This window comes from Beta vulgaris, chromosome 7 (assembly GCF_026745355.1).
Source record: "Beta vulgaris subsp. vulgaris cultivar EL10 chromosome 7, EL10.2, whole genome shotgun sequence".
Classification (NCBI taxonomy): Eukaryota; Viridiplantae; Streptophyta; class Magnoliopsida; order Caryophyllales; family Amaranthaceae; genus Beta; species Beta vulgaris.
Genome location: NC_079208.1, coordinates 46,414,166 through 46,432,629, shown reverse-complemented (window position 1 = coordinate 46,432,629; position 18,464 = coordinate 46,414,166). Strand labels below are relative to the sequence as shown.

Sequence of the window (18,464 nt, the reverse complement as noted above, 5' to 3'; positions counted from 1 at the left end):
TATTGCTCCCGTCTCCCCCTGGAGTTGTAGGATTTTGATCCATATATTGAGACATTGGAGATGAGAGATTCACCGGAGTATGGGGCGAGGTTTCGAAATTAGAAGGTTGTTGACTTTGGAGTACAAATGCTTGGAATAAGGCTTGGATTTGAGGGTTATTGAGCATATTTGGATCAAAAGCAATATTAGTATTTTGACGATTTGGGTTTTGTTCGAAATTTTGATGGAAATTTGGATTTTGTGGGGAATTTGAATTTTGTTGGAAATTTGGATTACGTTGGAAATTAGAATTTTGTGGGGAGTTAGAATTTTGTGGAATTAGAATTTTGGGATTTGTTTTGTGGTGGTTGAGATTAAATTGATAATTTGGGGTTCTTTGAGGCCTATTTCCATAATTAGAATTATTAGGATTCATAATTATGGATAATTTGTTTGGAAGTATTTAAAGAGTAGAGGAATAAAATATATAAGATGAGAAAAATTAGAGAAATTAAAGATTGGAAAAGGTAGAGAAATTTGAATGTATCTAAAATATGGCATAATTGGTCTCTATTTATAGACAATTAAAAAATATGAACGTTGATTTTTTTTTTTAATTAGCAGATTTTTTTTAAATCACAAAAACACTTTTAAAAAAATCGTTGCTTTTAAAGGGAAAATGGACATTTGGCGGCATTTGGTTGGTGCTGGGAAGCGTCAGGCCAGCGGGCAGCCTGTTCAGCTTTTTTTTCTCTTTCTCCCAAGTGGTCCTGCCGCACGTGTAAGCTTCTGATTTCTTCTTCATTTGGGCACCTCCCTAGATGAGCACGCTCATTAAATGGGAACCAACCCGTGGAGGCCCATTTGAGGAGAGAGACTCCATATGGGGAGGCTATTTTTACCCATTGAAGATGCTCTTATATATGCAATCCTAAAAATTATATATATAATCTTTATATTTAATTCAAATATTGACTTGATCTGACTTATCAGTTAAACCGGTCTGATCTAAACCAGACTCAATCTCGAAAAACCAAAACAGATAATTTCAAATATGATTTGATCCCATCCAAACCTATCCCCAAAATAAGTAGACTGAAAACATACCCAAGTTAATCCAATTTGCACTTGTGTCTTCAGGACAAGCCTCTGACGGAAGTCCTTACCTTTTCCTACAGGGAACTACAATCGCAAAATTCACAGTTCATCAACAGTGTCCATAAGTTTCTTCAAGCTGTGTCCTTTTCTTTCTATATAAAGAGCAGTATCCATTATAATTTATATACACTACAGTAACAGTAGTATCTTGGTATCAATCAGGAAAAAGGTGGGAGTACATGTTTAACAAAATGGCAAGAACATCTCCAATTTTTAAAGCAACCTTTGCATCATATTTGATGATAATGATGTTGCAGTTACAGTTACAGTTACTGATTAGTGTTGAAGGGCGCTTAATTTCTCTTTCCAAACCAGCCCCTAATGATGCTGCTGCCTATGCTCGTTGGTTGGTGTCACAAAATTCTTGGGGTGTTCTTAAGTATATTTCTTTCTCTTTCTTTCTCTCAGTTGTTCATTCTGTCATTTTTAATTTATGCAAAATATTTCAGAGATATATATGTTTCTGATTACAATTCCATTCATTTCAATTCCAGTTTCTATTATCTTTTCAAGACCCCTTTTTGTATGTTTGATCTTTTGGAATTCATTTCAATCTGTTTTTATCTTTTGTATTCTAAGTGGAATCCATTAATCCAGTGTGTGTGGTGGTGGTGGTTATTGTTGTTGCTACTGCTGCTTTTTTTTCAATAGTGAAATGATTGACTTGTTTTTACGGCCTTATATGGATTATAAGTATGATTGTGATTTTTCCTCTTTTTTCGATAGCTTGAAATGTGGTTGAACTTTTGATTACAATTTTGGAAAATCTTGCTCGGTTCTATGACAATTCTGAAGCAATTTCATAAATTTGATAGTATTTTTCAGATTTGTTTATGTGTCTATGGGTTCTTTTTATGGTGAAATATCTGTTTCATGTAAAGCTAACATGTTTGTTTCATATTTTGCAGTACCATTGCGGCTGATTTAGGAGGTTCGCCTTTTGGGTACTCTCTCCTGCTCTGCCTTTGCCCCTTTCCTCTGCCCTTCTGTGGTTATTGGAGTTGGTGACAGTTGGTCCTTAGCATTTGCTTCTTTTGCTTTTTACAGAATATTGGCACCGTTTGTTTGTTTATCTCTTTGATAGTCGTTCATTGCCATTGTATTCTTTGAGTTGATGTTCTTGTTACAGTCTTGGATGAGCTAGGAATTTGTGGAATGACCTAACTTGCCAGAGGTTCCGTGCTTCGATGTAATGTAACAATGTGTTTATCATAGTCTCTTATGTCTGATCTATAATCTCATTTGCATTATTGTTTGTAAATTTACTTGAATATGTGTGTATATGTCAATGTGAATTTGCTGATTGAGTTTATATGTTCAACAGGATCACATATCTACTTGGTGGTTATCAATAAGTTATCTGTTCAACTTTGAATTTAGTTGTTGGAGAGTGACAATATGTATACATGATGTAAGTTGAGGCTTGATTGACAGCACTGGGATCGCCAATTTAACACAAACTAGCAACTTTCAATTGTGGTCATTATAAATGCAGAATTATTGCCTGGATGCAACATTGTTTTTTGGTTGTGTGGTTCGCACTGAGAGGGTCTTTTTGCCTTAATGCTCTTAATCTCTTATGTTGCTCAATTGTCTATTAAGGAGCCAAATATAGTTTTGTCTTTGTTGCTCTAATGAGTTCATTACAATTCACCAGGCATATAAACTCTATGATGCTTGATCTTCTGACTTGATTTTCTAAATTAACATCATGACGCATGTAAGTTCATACAGGAATGTGGTTTCATTTAGCGATGGGCTACCAGGCAAAGGTGCAGGTATACCATACTTCTACTTGACAACCCTAGATCCCACTGCAGCATATGCTCTGAAAGACAGTAGATCCTCATTGACAATCAGCGAATACCCGGTTGGGACTTGCGGGAAAACTGATCCTGAGAATCCTACTTGTGCAAAAATTACACTTTCAGGAAAGGTGTGCTTTATTGTCCATAGTTCATGGTCTTTTTCTTTGGTAAACTGTTCGTCTTTTAGACTGTAACATTGTAGTTGTTCTACTTCACAACTTGCTAGGGGTCCAATCTGAAAGTCAGAATAAGTACTTAGGGAGACATTAGGCTAGAGTCTAGACATCGATGAAATAATCCTCCACCATGTTATGAACTAACATAAATTGGACTCCATTAATGGTAGAAAATAAGGAAGAAAAAGAGTATTTGCTTGGTAAACTGAAATTACAGCAATATAAAGGATATATACAAGCTTTCGAGAGGCTTGCTCTCTCCCAAGAACTCTTAAAAGTTCACTAAAAAACACTCATCAAATTTCAGCATGTCTTTCCCTTTTTCATTACCCCTATATATAGAGTATTTCCCTTAATAACCTACCTAGCTTGTTCCGCAAGCTATTAATCGAGATAATACCTAAATTACCCTCCCCCTAATATCAGTTCATTACACACCACCGCTTCCCTGTGCTTGTAGGATCAAGTTCCTTGCTAACTAGTGATCCTGATTCCCTGTGCTTGTAGGATCAAGTTCCTTGCTAACTAGTGATCCTGATCTCTCAGTTGTTTCACATATTCCTAAATGAACTTTTGTTAATCACACTGAAGCAGAGCATCAAACTTGTACAAGGCTTTTTGTAGGGTCTTTAATCCAACTTTAGACACAATTATTCTACACTTATAAAACCTAGCTTCCTCCATAAATTCTCTCGTTCAAATGGTAGACAAGTTTTTATATTTTGACAGGTTTAGCATCTTTAGAAGTGTAACGATTTAAAGCAGAAATCAAGAACAATAAAGCTTAATCCCAATTACTAATCATAACAATCCAATAGGCTATGTGTGTGCACAATTGCTGAAATACTGACAAGCTTTATCAAAAACTTCTTCATACTCTGTGTTTGGCTTTTCAGTTGAAATTGGTTGATGCAAACTCCAAAGAAGCAGAATTTGGAAGGTCCGCCTTGTTTGCAAAACATTCTGAGATGAAAGGTAAGGACATTTCTTCTACGATTGCCATACATGAGAAAAAGGACATATCTTCTCAATGCTTACAGTGTTCTATGCATGAACAGGTTGGCCTGTGAGCCACAACTTCCAGGTGTTCAAACTAGAAATTGAACATATATTTTTAATCAACTGGTTTGGAGGACCAAAGCCCCTTACTGTTGATCAGTATTTACAGTGGAAAATGTGAGTGATCTTGCTGAAGTATGATTCAGCACTTGTTTTCTCCTTTTGAATGAATAGAATCCAAATTTTAATTTTTTTGAGTTGCTATATTCTCCTTCTCTGAGCTGACCCCTCATTGTCATTCAAATTTTTTGGATATGCAGGCACAAGTTGGCGCTCTCTTCGTAGATGTATGCATCTCGGACCTTGTGGTTACATATCTGATTCTGGCTTCTATTCGAGGGTTCCGTTTCTGCATACTCATCTACCACATATAATGATGGTGTACCTAATCTTAAGGTCAAGTGTAGATAACATATTCTTTCTGATCACAGTTAAATATGCAAAATGTATCAGTGTATGTTGTAAGCTGCCAAGAATGCATGTACAGTATGGAAGTATGCATTTCATGTTCTTGTAATAATTTTAGCTTTATTGTCAAAAAAGAAATTGAAAGAGCTATTTATGCCTCCCCTTCTCTCTGTTGTCTTTGTTGCTCCCTTTTTTTTTCCTTCTCACTTCTTCTCAGTGAGGAAAAACAGTGTTGTTAGATCATGTTTGTTTGTTGGAAAAACTTCCTGGTATGAAATTGTTCTTGGACAATATCAAAGTTTCAATAAACACTAGATTCTGTATTTCTGTAAATGTCGTTTATGCCATTGCGCTTTATGCCTCCCCGTGTACCCGAAAATAATTATCACCTCTAAGGTGTAATAGACTAGCCTAGGGAGAAGAAGACTTTTGGTATTATATAATTAGTTAGTTTTAATAGTAGCTTGAAGAATAAGTTAGGGAGGAAATTTGGTGAACTTAAGAGTTCAATGGGAGAGAACAAGCCTCTCGAAAGCTTGTAATTACTATCTTTATTTTACTGTTTCTACTTCTTGTTCATTAGTCACTAGTCAAAGGGTTTTCCAAATAAAAGCTCCTCCTAATTTGTGATGATCTGATAAAGACTCTTTTTAAGTGTGATTTTACTTGGTATTCTTACCAAAGATTTCTAAGAACAAGCTAGTAGTTAGGCTATGTTTAGTTATCTGATTTGATTTGCACCTGCTTTTTTAGGGAACTGAGAGAACTTATTGTCTCTGATTATGATCTGTTTCTGAACATTATAAAGGTTCTGATCTGAAGTTTTTTTTTTTTTATTTGGTTCTCTTTTTCCTGATTTAATCTAAACTTTATTTATCTGAGTAGAACTAATCTTAATAAAGTTGAACTTATTTGATCAGATATGATTTGAACTTAAATTTTTTTCGACCGATCTTCGATCATAAAATAATATAATTGTGAAAACAGAAGACCAATTAGCTATTAAGAATACTTTCCCGTGGGAGAAAAATAAAGCATCTGAATTGATACAAATATTGCAACTTGTTAGAAGCTATGTTTAAAGATTGTTTAAGACTCAAGTCATTGAAAGTTGATACTTTATTCAGTTTTCTCCAGTGTATATAAAAGTAGTAGTGTCCTCAGAACTGTTATCAGATCTTGAAAATGGTGTACATAGTAAAGAAAATGACAAGAACATCTGCCATTTTCAAAGCTATCTTTCTCCTTTCATATTTGATTATGGTGGTGCACTTGCATTGTGGATGTGTGGAAGGGCGCTTGCTTTCAGTCTCAAAGCCAGACCCGAGCGATGTTGCTGCCTATGCCCGTTGGTTGGTCTCCCAGAACTCTTGGGGAGTCCTCAAGTATTTCTCTATCTTTTTGTTACTCTGTCCTACTTGAGATTATGCTAAGTTTTCTGGTTAATTGATGATACTGATGTATGTTTCTGATTACAATTTCACAAATTCTGATTTCAGTTTCTGTGACTGTTGAATTTGAATCCCCCCTTTTTTTTTAACAAATCTTTGATAATTTGGAATTCCATTCAATCTGTTTTACCCTGTTTTATGTATCATTGATTGATTCAAAGTTGACTTTTTTAATCAACATTCAGCGTTGACTTTTATGCAATCATGTATCATCGTTGACTTTTTGCAATCATGTATCATCGACTTTGAACTTTGAACTTTCAGATTTCTCCTTTGGCATTTATCTCTGTAAGGAAAATATCTAGTTCATAAATCATAACATATATATAAAGGTTTTTTTTTTCCATAGCCTAGAACTAATGCATTTAAGAAGTCTACTGGAAAAAAATGGTTTTCCTTCGGATAATATATGCCTCACATGCTAAGATTTTGATTGTCTTTTATTAGAAGAAGAAAAATTTACTGACATAAGCATAATCTTGTGGCTGGTGTTATAAACCCGGATATATGTATTTATCCTTTTCGCCATCTACCTGAGTCCTGATAAGTGACATCTTCCAGAGGCATGGAATACAATTGAGCGTTGCCAAAAAGAAAATTGACTTGTTGATTTAAAGAAAGATATTTGAGCACATTAGTTAATCCAAGCAAAACATGTCTCAAATATGCGATTGTATATTAACATCTTTGACTCCATATTCAGCTCTAAAGGCGGTGTATATATACGTGCTCAAAGTAGGGAATGTATGAGCCAATATTTGTTTGTTGAATGTAAAATATAGTTACTAATGTTAGGGAAGAATAACATGAACTTAATGTTGGGAATGAAACTAACGCGTGTTTTTCATAATTGTTGCAGTACTATTGCAGCAGATTTAGGAGGTGCACCTTTTGGGTACTCTAATTCTCCCAGCTTCCCTCATCTCGTCTCCCTCTCTATGATGCTGATTTTATGAATTATCTCTTAAGTCATGTTGTGGCTGCATATGTAGGAATGTGATTTCCTTTAGTGATGGGATGCCAGGCGAAGAAGGTGCAGGTATACCGTACTTCTACCTGACAACTCTTGATCCCACTGCCTTTAATGCTCTGAAGGATCAACGATCCTCATTGGCAATCAGCGAATACCCACTCGGGACTTGTGGGGAAAATGATCCTCAGAATCCTACATGTGCAAGAATTACACTTACAGGAAAGGTGTGCTTTATCTGTTTCTTTTTTCTTTTTAGGTGTTCAATGTCTTGGACCCAATTTTGCGCTTACTCTGCCTTTGGTTTTCCAGTTAAAACTGGTTGATGCAGACTCCAAAGAAGCAGAATTTGCAAGGTCTGTCTTGTTCGCGAAGCATCCTGAGATGATAGGTAAGGAGTACGGATATTTCTTCTACTTCTATCAATGACCATGAATGAGTAAAATAAAATTCTTTCGTCTTCATTGGCGGAAGACCAAGGTAAGAACTAAGAACTAAGAACTAAGAACTAAGAAGGTATGTTTCTGTTGTGTTAACACTGCTTATATTATTTGAACAGATTGGCCCGACTGGCACAACTTCCAGGTCTTCAAACTAGACATAGAAAATATTTTCATAGTTAACTGGTTTGGAGGTCGAAAACCTCTTACTGTTGATCAGTACTTACAGTGGAAAATGTGAGTGAAACTGCTGAAACATAATAAAGCGCTTCTTTCTTATTCTGAATGAATGAATTGATATCATGATCTAATTTTTTTTCACATGCAAAATGTGTTGTATTGGCAGGCACAAATCGGCGTTGTCTTGGTAATTATTTATGCGCTGTGGACTCGTGGTTACGCTTCTGATTTTGGCTTCTATTTCAGATCCTGCTGTGCATACTCATTTTCATATTGCTAAATCCTATCAATCATGATAGTGTACCAAATGTAATGTAAATAACACATTGTATTTGTGGCATTACCTATCATGAACATTTTAAGACAACTACCTATAAATTCTATATAGCTCTATTACCTTTTGCCGGAAAAATTAAGATTGCAGGTCATGCAAGTACTCTAACTCGATTATTTTTGGCTCGTTACCGTATAGATCTGCCTCTGGCTATGGTAAAGGATTGAGAGTTTTATTTTTGACTAGAAGGGTTTCTTATATCTGTTGTCTATTTAATATATATTTATTTTAATTTTAAAAAAATAAAACTATATATTTTAGTTAGGACGGATCTATGGGTAAGATCTGAGTATTTGAGAAGTGGACCTTTTATCTACCTTATCCAATTCCAATAGGATTAAGACCCATACCTATTATTACCTAGAGAGTCCAAAAAATTACGACACGTACCCTTAAATTTGGGTAGGGTCTAGGCGAGTTCGAGAAGAGTCCTGGACCCATTGTCATCTCTATACATATAATACATCACCATACATTTTCTTTTATTAAAGAAAATAAACTTTTTAGTTATAGAGAGATTAAATTCAATTATGTATACGTGATCTGATCACATGCTTTGAATACCCCTCCTACAATCAAGAGTCAACAATTTTCCAACTAAGCTACATGATATCCACTAAGGACATGTTCTATTCGTCATAAAACAATTGAACTGATTGCAACTTAACTGAACTGAACTGAACTGAATTAAATTAACTAATAGAAATGATAATTGGAGCTAAACTAAATTGAACTGAACTGGTTGCAACTGAACTGAATTGAACTCAACTGATTGCAATTGAATTGAATTGAACTAAACTGAAAATAAGTTGGGGAGAATAGGCCCTAAAAGAAAATAATTCTTCTTCTAGAAGACTAAAAGAAAATAATTTTGGTACACTACTTGATCATTTTTGAGATCATAGAATACGAGTGATCCTTAACAGAAAATAATTATCTAACTGGTGTCGTAAATGTAACAGATACTCTTACCGTTCCTTACAATCAACGATTGGTAATTACATAGGTTCTAAAAATATTTTTTGGTGTTAGAGAGCAACTAAGCGCAATGATGTAGACAAATTCAAAATCTCAAGTCTTAAGTACCATTTGTCCACTCCACAAGATTAGTCTTTGCTCTTTACCAACTAAAGTAGATGATATCCACTTTTTACAAATTATAATGAATTATTATATTATTCTCTAAAATTGACAAGTACATGATAGAGCACTGAAAAAATACATCCCTTAAAATTCCTACGGATTGCACCAACTTAATTGTTTTGTTGTCATATGGAATTTGCAAACCCTACGAAGTGTGAGTGACAAGGACTTTGCAAATTCTAGTGAATAACCAATTCAAGGAAGTGTGTCTAACCAAGGAAATTGCTATCCCAACCCATAGTATCAACTCAAGACCACACAAGTAAAACCCCCTTGGCCTTCAAGTGACAACAGGTACCATGAGACAGACGTACATTTTTTACTATGAAACGTCAATCCCAGCAAGACAAGAATAACATATATGATGGACATCAATATTATGCATACAAGAAATCAAGCAATTGAATATTCTGGCAGATCCAAACTAAGACCCCAATGTTCTTGCTACTTTATCAGTTCTACCTAACTGAACTTATCATACACCACCCAAACGGAACAAACAATAATATCAATACAATAGGATGACAGGACAAGCCAAGTGATTCTAGATTATTAGAAGAAACAAAACAAGGGAAAAGATACTACATTCTGATTGCTAGGGTATGTACAACTTCAGCAATAAGAATCACCTATAGCTATTCAGTATTTACAGGATTAATTAGTAACATGCAGACAAATAAACTTTTGAGTAGACTAGAACTCCACCAATTTATATCATTCTTCTTCCTCATCAGAAATGAATCCTGGCAACTGAGCAAGCAAATAATCTACTATGATCTCTTCATCAGTGGTGTACCACTCAAATTCGAAACGAATCGGTAGACGATCCTGAGATAAAGATTTGCTATACACATATTCACCAAAGCGGCCAAATTATGCTTCATGTCCACATTCCTGTGCGTTACTTCGAAATATCTTATGTTATGCCACCAATACATAGGGCATAGCTTCTGGTTACAATAACAGTATTCTCTTGGGAATATCTGCTCTAATAATAATCTTTGACACAAGCCCTGCATTTCAAAAGGGGATACTTATTTTACTACTACTCATCACTCAATGTGTTTATGCCATAATAGATGTTTCAACATGGAAAGTAGAAATACATTAGGGATAAAGCACACATAATCTTAATGCATTGTCAGTTTAGTTTACCACTGGAATACATGCCAATACAATAATTAGAACTTACTGAAATTAATTGTGTGCATATTCTAAAAACTAAAAAGCAGGTGTATGATCTATATATGGGATTTATGGGAGTACCTCCACGAAGTCGTGACAATAGCCGCCTAAATGTAAAGAAGACGGAAGGGTGCTCCAGATCAGGCCATCCACATCAACAACTGCTGCAGTTTGTGTGCGTGTGTTATATAGAATCTCTACTTCTATGTTAATATCGTTGGGTTGGCAACTCTCTCCAAATGCTTCAAGATAAAAGTTAGCCTTGCAAAAAGTAAACAAATTACACACAAGTGAATAACTTAATTGTATATCTGCAAAAGTTAATTAAGAAAAGAAATCGAGTATTTTGAATTACCCACCATATTGGCTGAAACCATAAGGTGCAGATAAACATTATTACTGTATCCTATATGTTTGACAAAATTCCTCAAGCAGATGAACCACAGCGGGGTACGTGAATGAAGCACGTGGAAAGAGAAGTAAACATGATCTATATCAATTGGTAAGTAAAGTGAGATCGACCAAGGGAGTGTATGGTCGTTGCAAAAGTAAGCAAACGTCTTAAGATCCGGACACTCAAAATAAATATCCTGAAAGCCTGTGCCAATATACGAAATTCCTCATATGAGAATTTGCTTTATCTATCAAAAATGATTTATTGTCAGTTCCTGAAGATTTACTTCCTCAAGGAGTGGAAAACAAGTAAGGTCTTTTAACATATCAGGCTCGTTTACTGAGCATCGATGAAGTACGAGCTTCTTGATATTACGACAAGCAGGCAGACTGATCAAACACTGCAAACCAACTCTAATACAAACAAATTCCTCAAGGTGAGTCTCTCTAATGTCAGCATATTGGAGGGTGTCATCCTGAGCACCTAATATAGAAGCTGTCTTAAGCTTAGGAAAACTTGAGAGATTAAGGGTTCCAAATACTGCAACTGCCAAACCAAATATATTCAAGTTCTGGGCAACAACGGGATATGTTGTCTAATGCTGTTTGGTGCGGCAACAGAGCATAAACTAGACACAACTTTCGCAGAGAAGAAAACTTGTCCACCTTCATGATAAGCATTGCTTCTTTTATAGATAAATCAGCCATGAATTTACATCCCTCTAATAAAGATATCTCAACCATGTGGAACCCAGTAAAAATGAGTAGGGAAAGTCATAACATATATCTGTCTCGAAGAAACCTCGTAAAGTACGAAAGTCTTGTGATTGCACAAACAATCTCAGCTCCTCAACCTTAGCTCCTTGAATCAACTCCATAAACTGATTAACACCATCAAATTCAGAGCCAATTACAGCTACGTTGAATACTAATTCTAGCACTGGAGTCTGTTCGTTAATTTTTCGAGAAGTCATGATGCATAATCCATGAAATTGTCCCTTATTTCTTGAATTGTTGGCTCTTGTTGACCACCTTCAATATTAAGCAGTTTTTCCACTGCATATGAGTGATGATCGTAATGCACAGTTCTGAAATATTTGTGTGAATTGCGGTATTTATTTTCCCAGGCTCTAGAAAAACTGCGTGTTCGAGCAACATCTTTGATCGAAAGAAATGATAGAATACTGTGGATGATTTCTTTTGGCAATTCTGAAATCCGATCCACCATCCTTTCTTTATCAGTTTATCTGCATCATTATTTAAGAATAAAGATTATCATGCTATATGATCGAACTACTCATATTAGATGTAAACGAAGTAATCTTTCACGGAATTGATGAGAAAAAATGCAGATTGTTAGAGAGATGATGCCATGGACACACACAACCAAACCTTAGCATACAAAAATCAAGATTGTAACAAAAGACATTATACTACACATATAAATTAAACAAACTCTTAAAGATAAACTAATTAATCTTTCATGTAGAGATGAATATTACATCATGTAAAACTTAAAAGGCCATCAAGATTCAAGAATGTACATACAAAAATCATAACGTTAATTAGTCCCTCAATGTTTATTAGTTGCAAAATTAACGAAAGTAAAACCTACCATTATTATCTTCCATGCATCACGTATAAAGTTACATGATAAGATTCCATTATTATTCTCATTCAATCACAATCTTTACTTCAATTCTATATTCACTGACTAGCATGATTTGATCATATCATAAATTCATAATAACATATTAAGTAACTTATATTTTCATTACTGAATGTAATAATTGTTCTATTGAGAAATGAATAATTTCATAATTTTATGACAAGAAACTAATTATGTTTGAACAGCATTCGGAAGTAAAAAATCTAACTGCAAAGATTTCATGAATAAATCGCATAATAGTTCGATCAACATACATTTCTAGAAACAACATTATACGACATCTTTACTAACTAAGCACTCATTTAACTTCTCACTTGCATAAAACAAAACTAAATAACGAACAACATTAAAAGAAAGGAGATTAAGGAAATACATTTACCTACAAATGAAGTTTCTTGTTTAGTTTCTTGTTTTGTCGTTCTTTTTGCGTTGAATTTGTTGCAAATGGGGAGTCAAAATGAAGTTGTTGTAGACTGATGATGACTAAACTTAATTATAACATGTTGTCCGTACCGCCGCCTTTTTAAGATAATCCCTTTCTTTCTTTTTTTTCAGAAAAATGAATAATGATTTCCTGAATTAGTCTAAAAATCTTTCTTCCTTTAGGATTTTTCTTACCTATCTCACAAGGTTTAAGTTGAGAGTATCAAAATTTCATTAAAAAAAATATACTTCCTCTGTCCTTTATTAGTTTACTCCTTTTGACTTTTCACATTTATCAATGTAAAACTTTGATTAATAATATCTCTAATTATGTATTTGTAAAATTTATAAAAAATTAATATTTCAAAACTACATATTGAGACGAATCAAACAATATCACATATGATTATATTTTCCTTACATATAAAGTACAAATGACGGTCAAAGTAACAAAGATGAATAGTGTTATAAGTCAAAGTGGGTAAACTAATAAAGGACTCAGATAGTATATTACAACAAGATTTTATTTTCATTTAAGACATAAGGATAGATATTTAATTAAGATATAGAGACAATCATGTAAAAAAAAAATTAATCTGGTTGGATTTTAAAATAGATTTTTTTTTGGATAAAGATATCTTATATAGGATTTTTTATACTCTTAAAGTCTTAACCTATGTCTTGTAGCATAGGTTAGAATTTTTTTTTATAGGCTAAAAACCTTTTTTTTTTTTTTTTTTTTTGCTAAGTAATAAAAAATCATATAACACCCAAACAATTTACAACCTAAAGCCCAAACTAGGAAGAAACAAACCAACTAGGTTACTCCTCCTCCCTAGCAAGGCAAGCAAGGAATTATACAATCAACAACCCACTTTTCCGAGTGAGTAAAACCAATTTAAATCATTTCTAGACACTTTTTTAGGCATAACAAGAAAGATCCTTCTTCTAACATTCTCTTTAATCCATTGCTCTATGTTCTGAATTCTAGGAACCATTTTATTCCATTTGCTATCATTCGTAGCTTTTCACACTCCATATACCACACCTGCAATGGCAACACTAGAAGATGCTTTCCGAAATTTTGATTTCCTGTAGTTGTGAATCCATCTCACCAGCCTGTGAAGGTCCTCCAAAGGGATTCAATATCCATCCATCTCTTTATTCTACTTAGAAGATCCCTGCTATGACAATAAGAGAACATCAAGAGTTCCTGTGTTTCAGTGACTGCACCACATATCCAGCATTATGTAGGAGCAGAAGTATCATATACTCTCACTTTCTCTACTGTATGTAATCTCCTCCTCATAGCTAGCCAGTTAATGAACTTATACCTGTTGACACTGAGACGATTCCAGACATAATGATCCCACTGAACATGTTGTCTTTCCTCTGCTAATTTATCTACCACTTCTTGTATTAAGTATTTGGGCTTCTGTTGAATCTCCTGTCTACTATAGTAATTCTTCATAGAATTTTTCACCTCACAAATTCGTTTCCAATACCAACTACATCCACAAGGTGGATTATATTCCCACCGGTCTGCATCCTTGATATATACAGAATGCACCCATCTCACCCACACACTATCCTTCTTTGTTGCTATAGCCCACACATGCTTCCCCAAACAAGCTTTATTCCAGTTATTGATATTTCTAAATTAAATCCCAGATCACCAGAACTCTTGCTAATACACAATTCCTTCCATGCAACATATCCTCCTTTAGATGAATAGTAACTGCCTGCCCAAAGGAAAGCCCTACACACACTTTCAATCTTCTTTATAACACTGCTAGGAAGAATAAACACCTGGCCCCAATAGCCATGAATACTCATAAGTACAGAGTTCACCAACTGAACCCTCCCTGAGTAGGAAATATTCCTAGTACTTCATATTCGTATTTTAGCTGTCATTTTTTCCACCAGGCTATCACATTGAGCAACAGAAATGCGTTTAGAATATATGGGAACTCCCAAATATCTAAAAGGTAATTTCTCTCTACTAATACCAAAAACATTTTGAATCCTCAAAATTTCACTCTCTTGAACCCCCACAACAATAGAAGGAGGATTTCTGAGCATTAATCTTCAGCCCAGAAGATTCAGAAAATAGTCTAAATGCTCTCAACATTAAGTACACATATTCAAAATCATCTTTAGAGCACAAAATGAGGTCATCAGCAAAACTAAGATGTGTGAGTTTCATGGGATTGCATCTTGGGTGATAATTAAACTGATCCAGGGAACTTATCTTAGCTAGAATCCTAGCAAGATATTCCATACATATGACAAATAGCAAAGGTGAGAGAGGGTCACCTTGTCTTAACCCTCTTTTTGATGAGAAAAAATCATGCATTTCACCATTAATCATCAAAGAGAATTTAGGAGTGCACACACACTCCATCACCAAATCCACAAATCTTCTAAGAAAATCTAAAGTTAATAGCATATCCTTCAGAAAAATCCAATTAACAGTATCATCTGCTTTTTGCATATCTACTTTGATAATGCAAATAGGCTTTGCAGCTTTCCTGTTATAGTGTCTAACCAGGTCTTGTACTATCACGATGTTATGTACAATATTCCTGCTATGCACTAAGGCCCCCTGAGTATCTTCAATCACATAAGGGAGAACCAATCTCAGTCTGTTGCAGATCATTTTAGTGATGCACTTATATAAAGTATTACAACAAGAGATTGGTCTAAATTCACTAACATTCTTGGGACATGTAGATTTAGGAATGAGAGTGATAAGGGTTGTGTTTAAAGATTTTAACATTTTTCCATGCTGGAAAAAAATCTAACACAAGAGCAGTTATTTCACCTCCCACAATATGCCAAGTGTCTTGAAATAGAAGCTCCCCAATCCATCAGGACCTGGGGCTCTATTACCATCCATGGCAAACATTACATTTCTCACCTCTTCAGAGGTATAAGGCCTCATAAGCAAGTCTTTATGAGCCTGAGTTAGAAGATTACCTGCTCTGACCACCTCCCTGTTAACAAGTGTAACTTGAGCATCAGTGGTCCCCAGTAAACCTTGATAATATTCTCGGAAAGCTCCTTTCACATCTGTATTTGTATCCTTCCACTCCCCAGACATATTATATATGCCATAGATACAATTTGTAACTCTTCTCTGTCAGATACTTTGATGGAAGATAACAGAATTTTCATCACCATCCTTAAGCCATCCCACTTTAGTCCTTTTTAGTATTGATAATACTAAAGCTCCTGGGATTGATGGGTTTAACTCTGTGTTCTATAAGAAGTGCTGGAGTTTCATTAAAGAAGATATGTACTTGGCAGTGCAAGAGTTTTTCCAAAGCCTTTCTTCATGGGCCAGTGAATACCACAGTTATAACTTTGATTCCTAAGAAAGATAATGTTATTCATGCAAAGGATTACAGACCATAGCCTGTTGCACTGTTGTGTATAAAATCGTATCCAAGATTTTAACACATAGGATGAGCAAGGTGATTAATGAGGTTGTGAACCCAGCTCAATCTGGCTTTATCCCAGGAAGACACATTGCAGATAACATACTACTTGCTACTGAGCTGATCAAAGATTACAATAGAAAACACTTGTCTCCTAGATGCCTAATCAAGGTAGACATTAAGAAGGCCTATGATTCTGTTGAATGGTGCTTCCTAGAGAAAATGCTATATGAATTGGGGTTCCATGAGCAATACATTCGGTGGACTATAGCATGTGTGAGAAGTGTTAGCTACTCTATATTGCTAAATGGCATTCCTGCAGTTCATTTTCAAGCTAGAGGGGCGTAAGATAGGGGGATCCACGCTCTCCATTTTTGTTTGCTCGTAGCATGGAATATTTGAGTAGATGCTTAGATGAGCTTCATTTGAATCCTGATTTTAATTTTCACCCTAAGTGTGAAAAGCTAAATCTCACACACATGATGTTTGCAGATGATTTGTTATTACTTGCAAGGGCAGATTATAGTTCAGTATCCAAAATTATGGTTGTGTTCCATAAATTTTCTACAGCTTTAGGGTTAGAAGCTAGTGTGGAAAAAAGTTGCATTTACATGGTTGGGGTGTCTGAGCAGGAGAAGACAATGCTTGCTGATCTCATACATATGCCAACTGGACAACTCCCTTTCAAGTATTTGGGAGTTCCATTAGCATCTAAAAAACTCAACTTCACTCAATGTATACCATTAGTGGAGAATATTACTGAAAGAGCCAAAGGGTGGATGACTAATCTTCTCTCCTATGCTGGGAGATTGCAGCTAATTAGAACTATTCTAAGTAGTATGCAGAATATATTATTGGGACCACATTTTCCCCCTCTCAAAGAAGATCATTAAGGCTGTTGAAGGGGTTTGTAGGAAGTTCCTCTAGACTGGAGCAGTTGTTCCTTCAGAAAAAGCTCCAGTAGCTTGGGAGAAGTTCTTTAATAGCAAAAGTGCATGAGGGTAGTGGAACTTGATTAACATGAAAGTCTGGAATCAAGCTGCTATCATGGAGCTTCTATGGGCTATTTCGTTTAAAAGAGAGAAGTTGTGGGTACAATGGAACCATACCTACTACATAAAAAGACAAAATTCAGACACAGTTGTTGTAAGCAACAACACTTCTTGGATTCTTAAGAAAGTGCTGGAAGCCAGAGCTCAAGTTCAGACATATGGAGGTTGGCAGTCAATGTTAGTGAATGGAAACTTTAGCATCCATAAAGCATATCTTAGAATGAAGGAAGGTACTGAGAGAGTGTCTTGGAGAAGGGTGATTAAGGATAACAAAGCCTCACCTAGAAGTGTGTTTATCATTTGTGTTAGCAGTTCAGCAAAGATTGGCAACTACAGATAGGTTATTGAAATGACACATTCAATGTACTCCCGTCTGCAAGCTTTGTGATGATAAAAATGAAACACTTGAGCATTTATTTTTTGAATGTCAGTATACTAATGCAGTGCGGAGTCAGTTGCTTAGAGTTATTCATATCCAAGGATTCAATATTGAATTGCAGGAAGCATGCAGAAAAGCTCACATCAAAACAAGAAGAGCGAGAATTTATGTTATGATGTTCACTGAGGCAGTGTATATGTTGTGGCCCCAGAGAAATCAAAATACATTCTGCAACACTCTTATGTAGCCTGTCAGAGTTTATAAAGATATCATGTTTAGAGTGGCAGCTAGATGTAAAGATGAAGATAGACACATGCTAATAGTGTGATGTTTATTGTGTTTGCTCTCCTAATCTTACCAGCTTGTTGCTGAGTAAGTGAGGCTTTGTATTTTTTGACTCATTACCAAGTTTTTTTGGTTTTCAATAATAATTTTGAATTGCCAAAAAAAAAATGTTTCTTTCATAACTTTTTCTTTATTTCAATGAAAATTTGGCTTGGATTCATAATCATATACAAATAAAAGTATTGATCAGTAATAAATACCCATGACAGGATCTTCCTAAGAATAAGAGATATTACACATTTACATACACCATGAGTTCTATCTACTACCTCATAGCCGAACCGAGACCGAAATTAATTTGGTTGAAAATAAATTAGGCTTTTATTTCGGGCCAACTAAATCTTGTCAAACTCAAATCAATAATTCAATAAAAGTTTAGATGCCAAAGAGTCAGCTCCATTAGATAAGCTAGGCCCAACATCCATAGTTATCTCAACACCTAAGGCACAACTTGGAGTGTTAACAAGCCGAG

At 35.1% G+C, this 18,464-nt stretch overlaps 3 protein-coding genes across 4 annotated transcripts; 2 read left to right on the top strand and 1 right to left on the bottom strand.

Moving 5' to 3' along the window:
• The first annotated feature begins 1,034 nt into the window (after positions 1-1,034).
• On the top strand, positions 1,035-4,754 carry LOC104885004 (uncharacterized). Its single transcript, XM_010669719.4, has 6 exons — positions 1,035-1,516; positions 2,046-2,081; positions 2,872-3,073; positions 4,018-4,096; positions 4,180-4,297; positions 4,441-4,754. The coding sequence occupies exons 1-6, from the start codon at positions 1,317-1,319 to the stop codon at positions 4,463-4,465; spliced, it is 660 nt and encodes a 219-aa protein (XP_010668021.1). The 5' UTR covers positions 1,035-1,316; the 3' UTR covers positions 4,466-4,754.
• A 150-nt stretch (positions 4,755-4,904) lies between these two features.
• Positions 4,905-8,041, top strand: LOC104885005 (uncharacterized). 2 transcript variants are annotated; one of them, XM_010669720.4, is made up of 6 exons: positions 4,905-5,973; positions 6,899-6,934; positions 7,032-7,236; positions 7,322-7,400; positions 7,569-7,686; positions 7,796-8,041. In XM_010669720.4, exons 1-6 carry the CDS (start codon positions 5,774-5,776, stop codon positions 7,818-7,820), a joined length of 663 nt encoding a protein of 220 aa, XP_010668022.1. In that variant the 5' UTR covers positions 4,905-5,773; the 3' UTR covers positions 7,821-8,041. The 2 variants fall into 2 exon arrangements, with proteins under 2 accessions (XP_010668022.1, XP_057252152.1); XM_057396169.1 differs by lacking the exon at positions 7,796-8,041 and having other exon boundaries at positions 7,569-7,690.
• Positions 8,042-14,811: 6,770 nt separating this feature from the next.
• LOC109133851 (uncharacterized mitochondrial protein AtMg01250-like) lies at positions 14,812-15,435 on the bottom strand. Its single transcript, XM_019247736.1, has one exon. It carries the CDS (start codon positions 15,433-15,435, stop codon positions 14,812-14,814), a length of 624 nt encoding a protein of 207 aa, XP_019103281.1.
• Between the last annotated feature and the right edge of the window lie 3,029 nt (positions 15,436-18,464).

Bases quoted from the DNA above. Each gene is read 5' to 3' on its own strand.
- LOC104885004 (XM_010669719.4), top strand. From the start codon at position 1,317: ATGTTTAACAAAATGGCAAGAACATCTCCAATTTTTAAAGCAACCTTT. The intron at 1,517-2,045 runs GTATATTTCTTT...CATATTTTGCAG, and splicing joins AATTCTTGGGGTGTTCTTAA to TACCATTGCGGCTGATTTAG. The intron at 2,082-2,871 runs GTACTCTCTCCT...AAGTTCATACAG, and splicing joins TTAGGAGGTTCGCCTTTTGG to GAATGTGGTTTCATTTAGCG.
- LOC104885005 (XM_010669720.4), top strand. From the start codon at position 5,774: ATGGTGTACATAGTAAAGAAAATGACAAGAACATCTGCCATTTTCAAA. The intron at 5,974-6,898 runs GTATTTCTCTAT...TAATTGTTGCAG, and splicing joins AACTCTTGGGGAGTCCTCAA to TACTATTGCAGCAGATTTAG. The intron at 7,237-7,321 runs GTGTGCTTTATC...TTGGTTTTCCAG, and splicing joins GAATTACACTTACAGGAAAG to TTAAAACTGGTTGATGCAGA.
- LOC109133851 (XM_019247736.1), bottom strand. From the start codon at position 15,435: ATGATCTGCAACAGACTGAGATTGGTTCTCCCTTATGTGATTGAAGAT.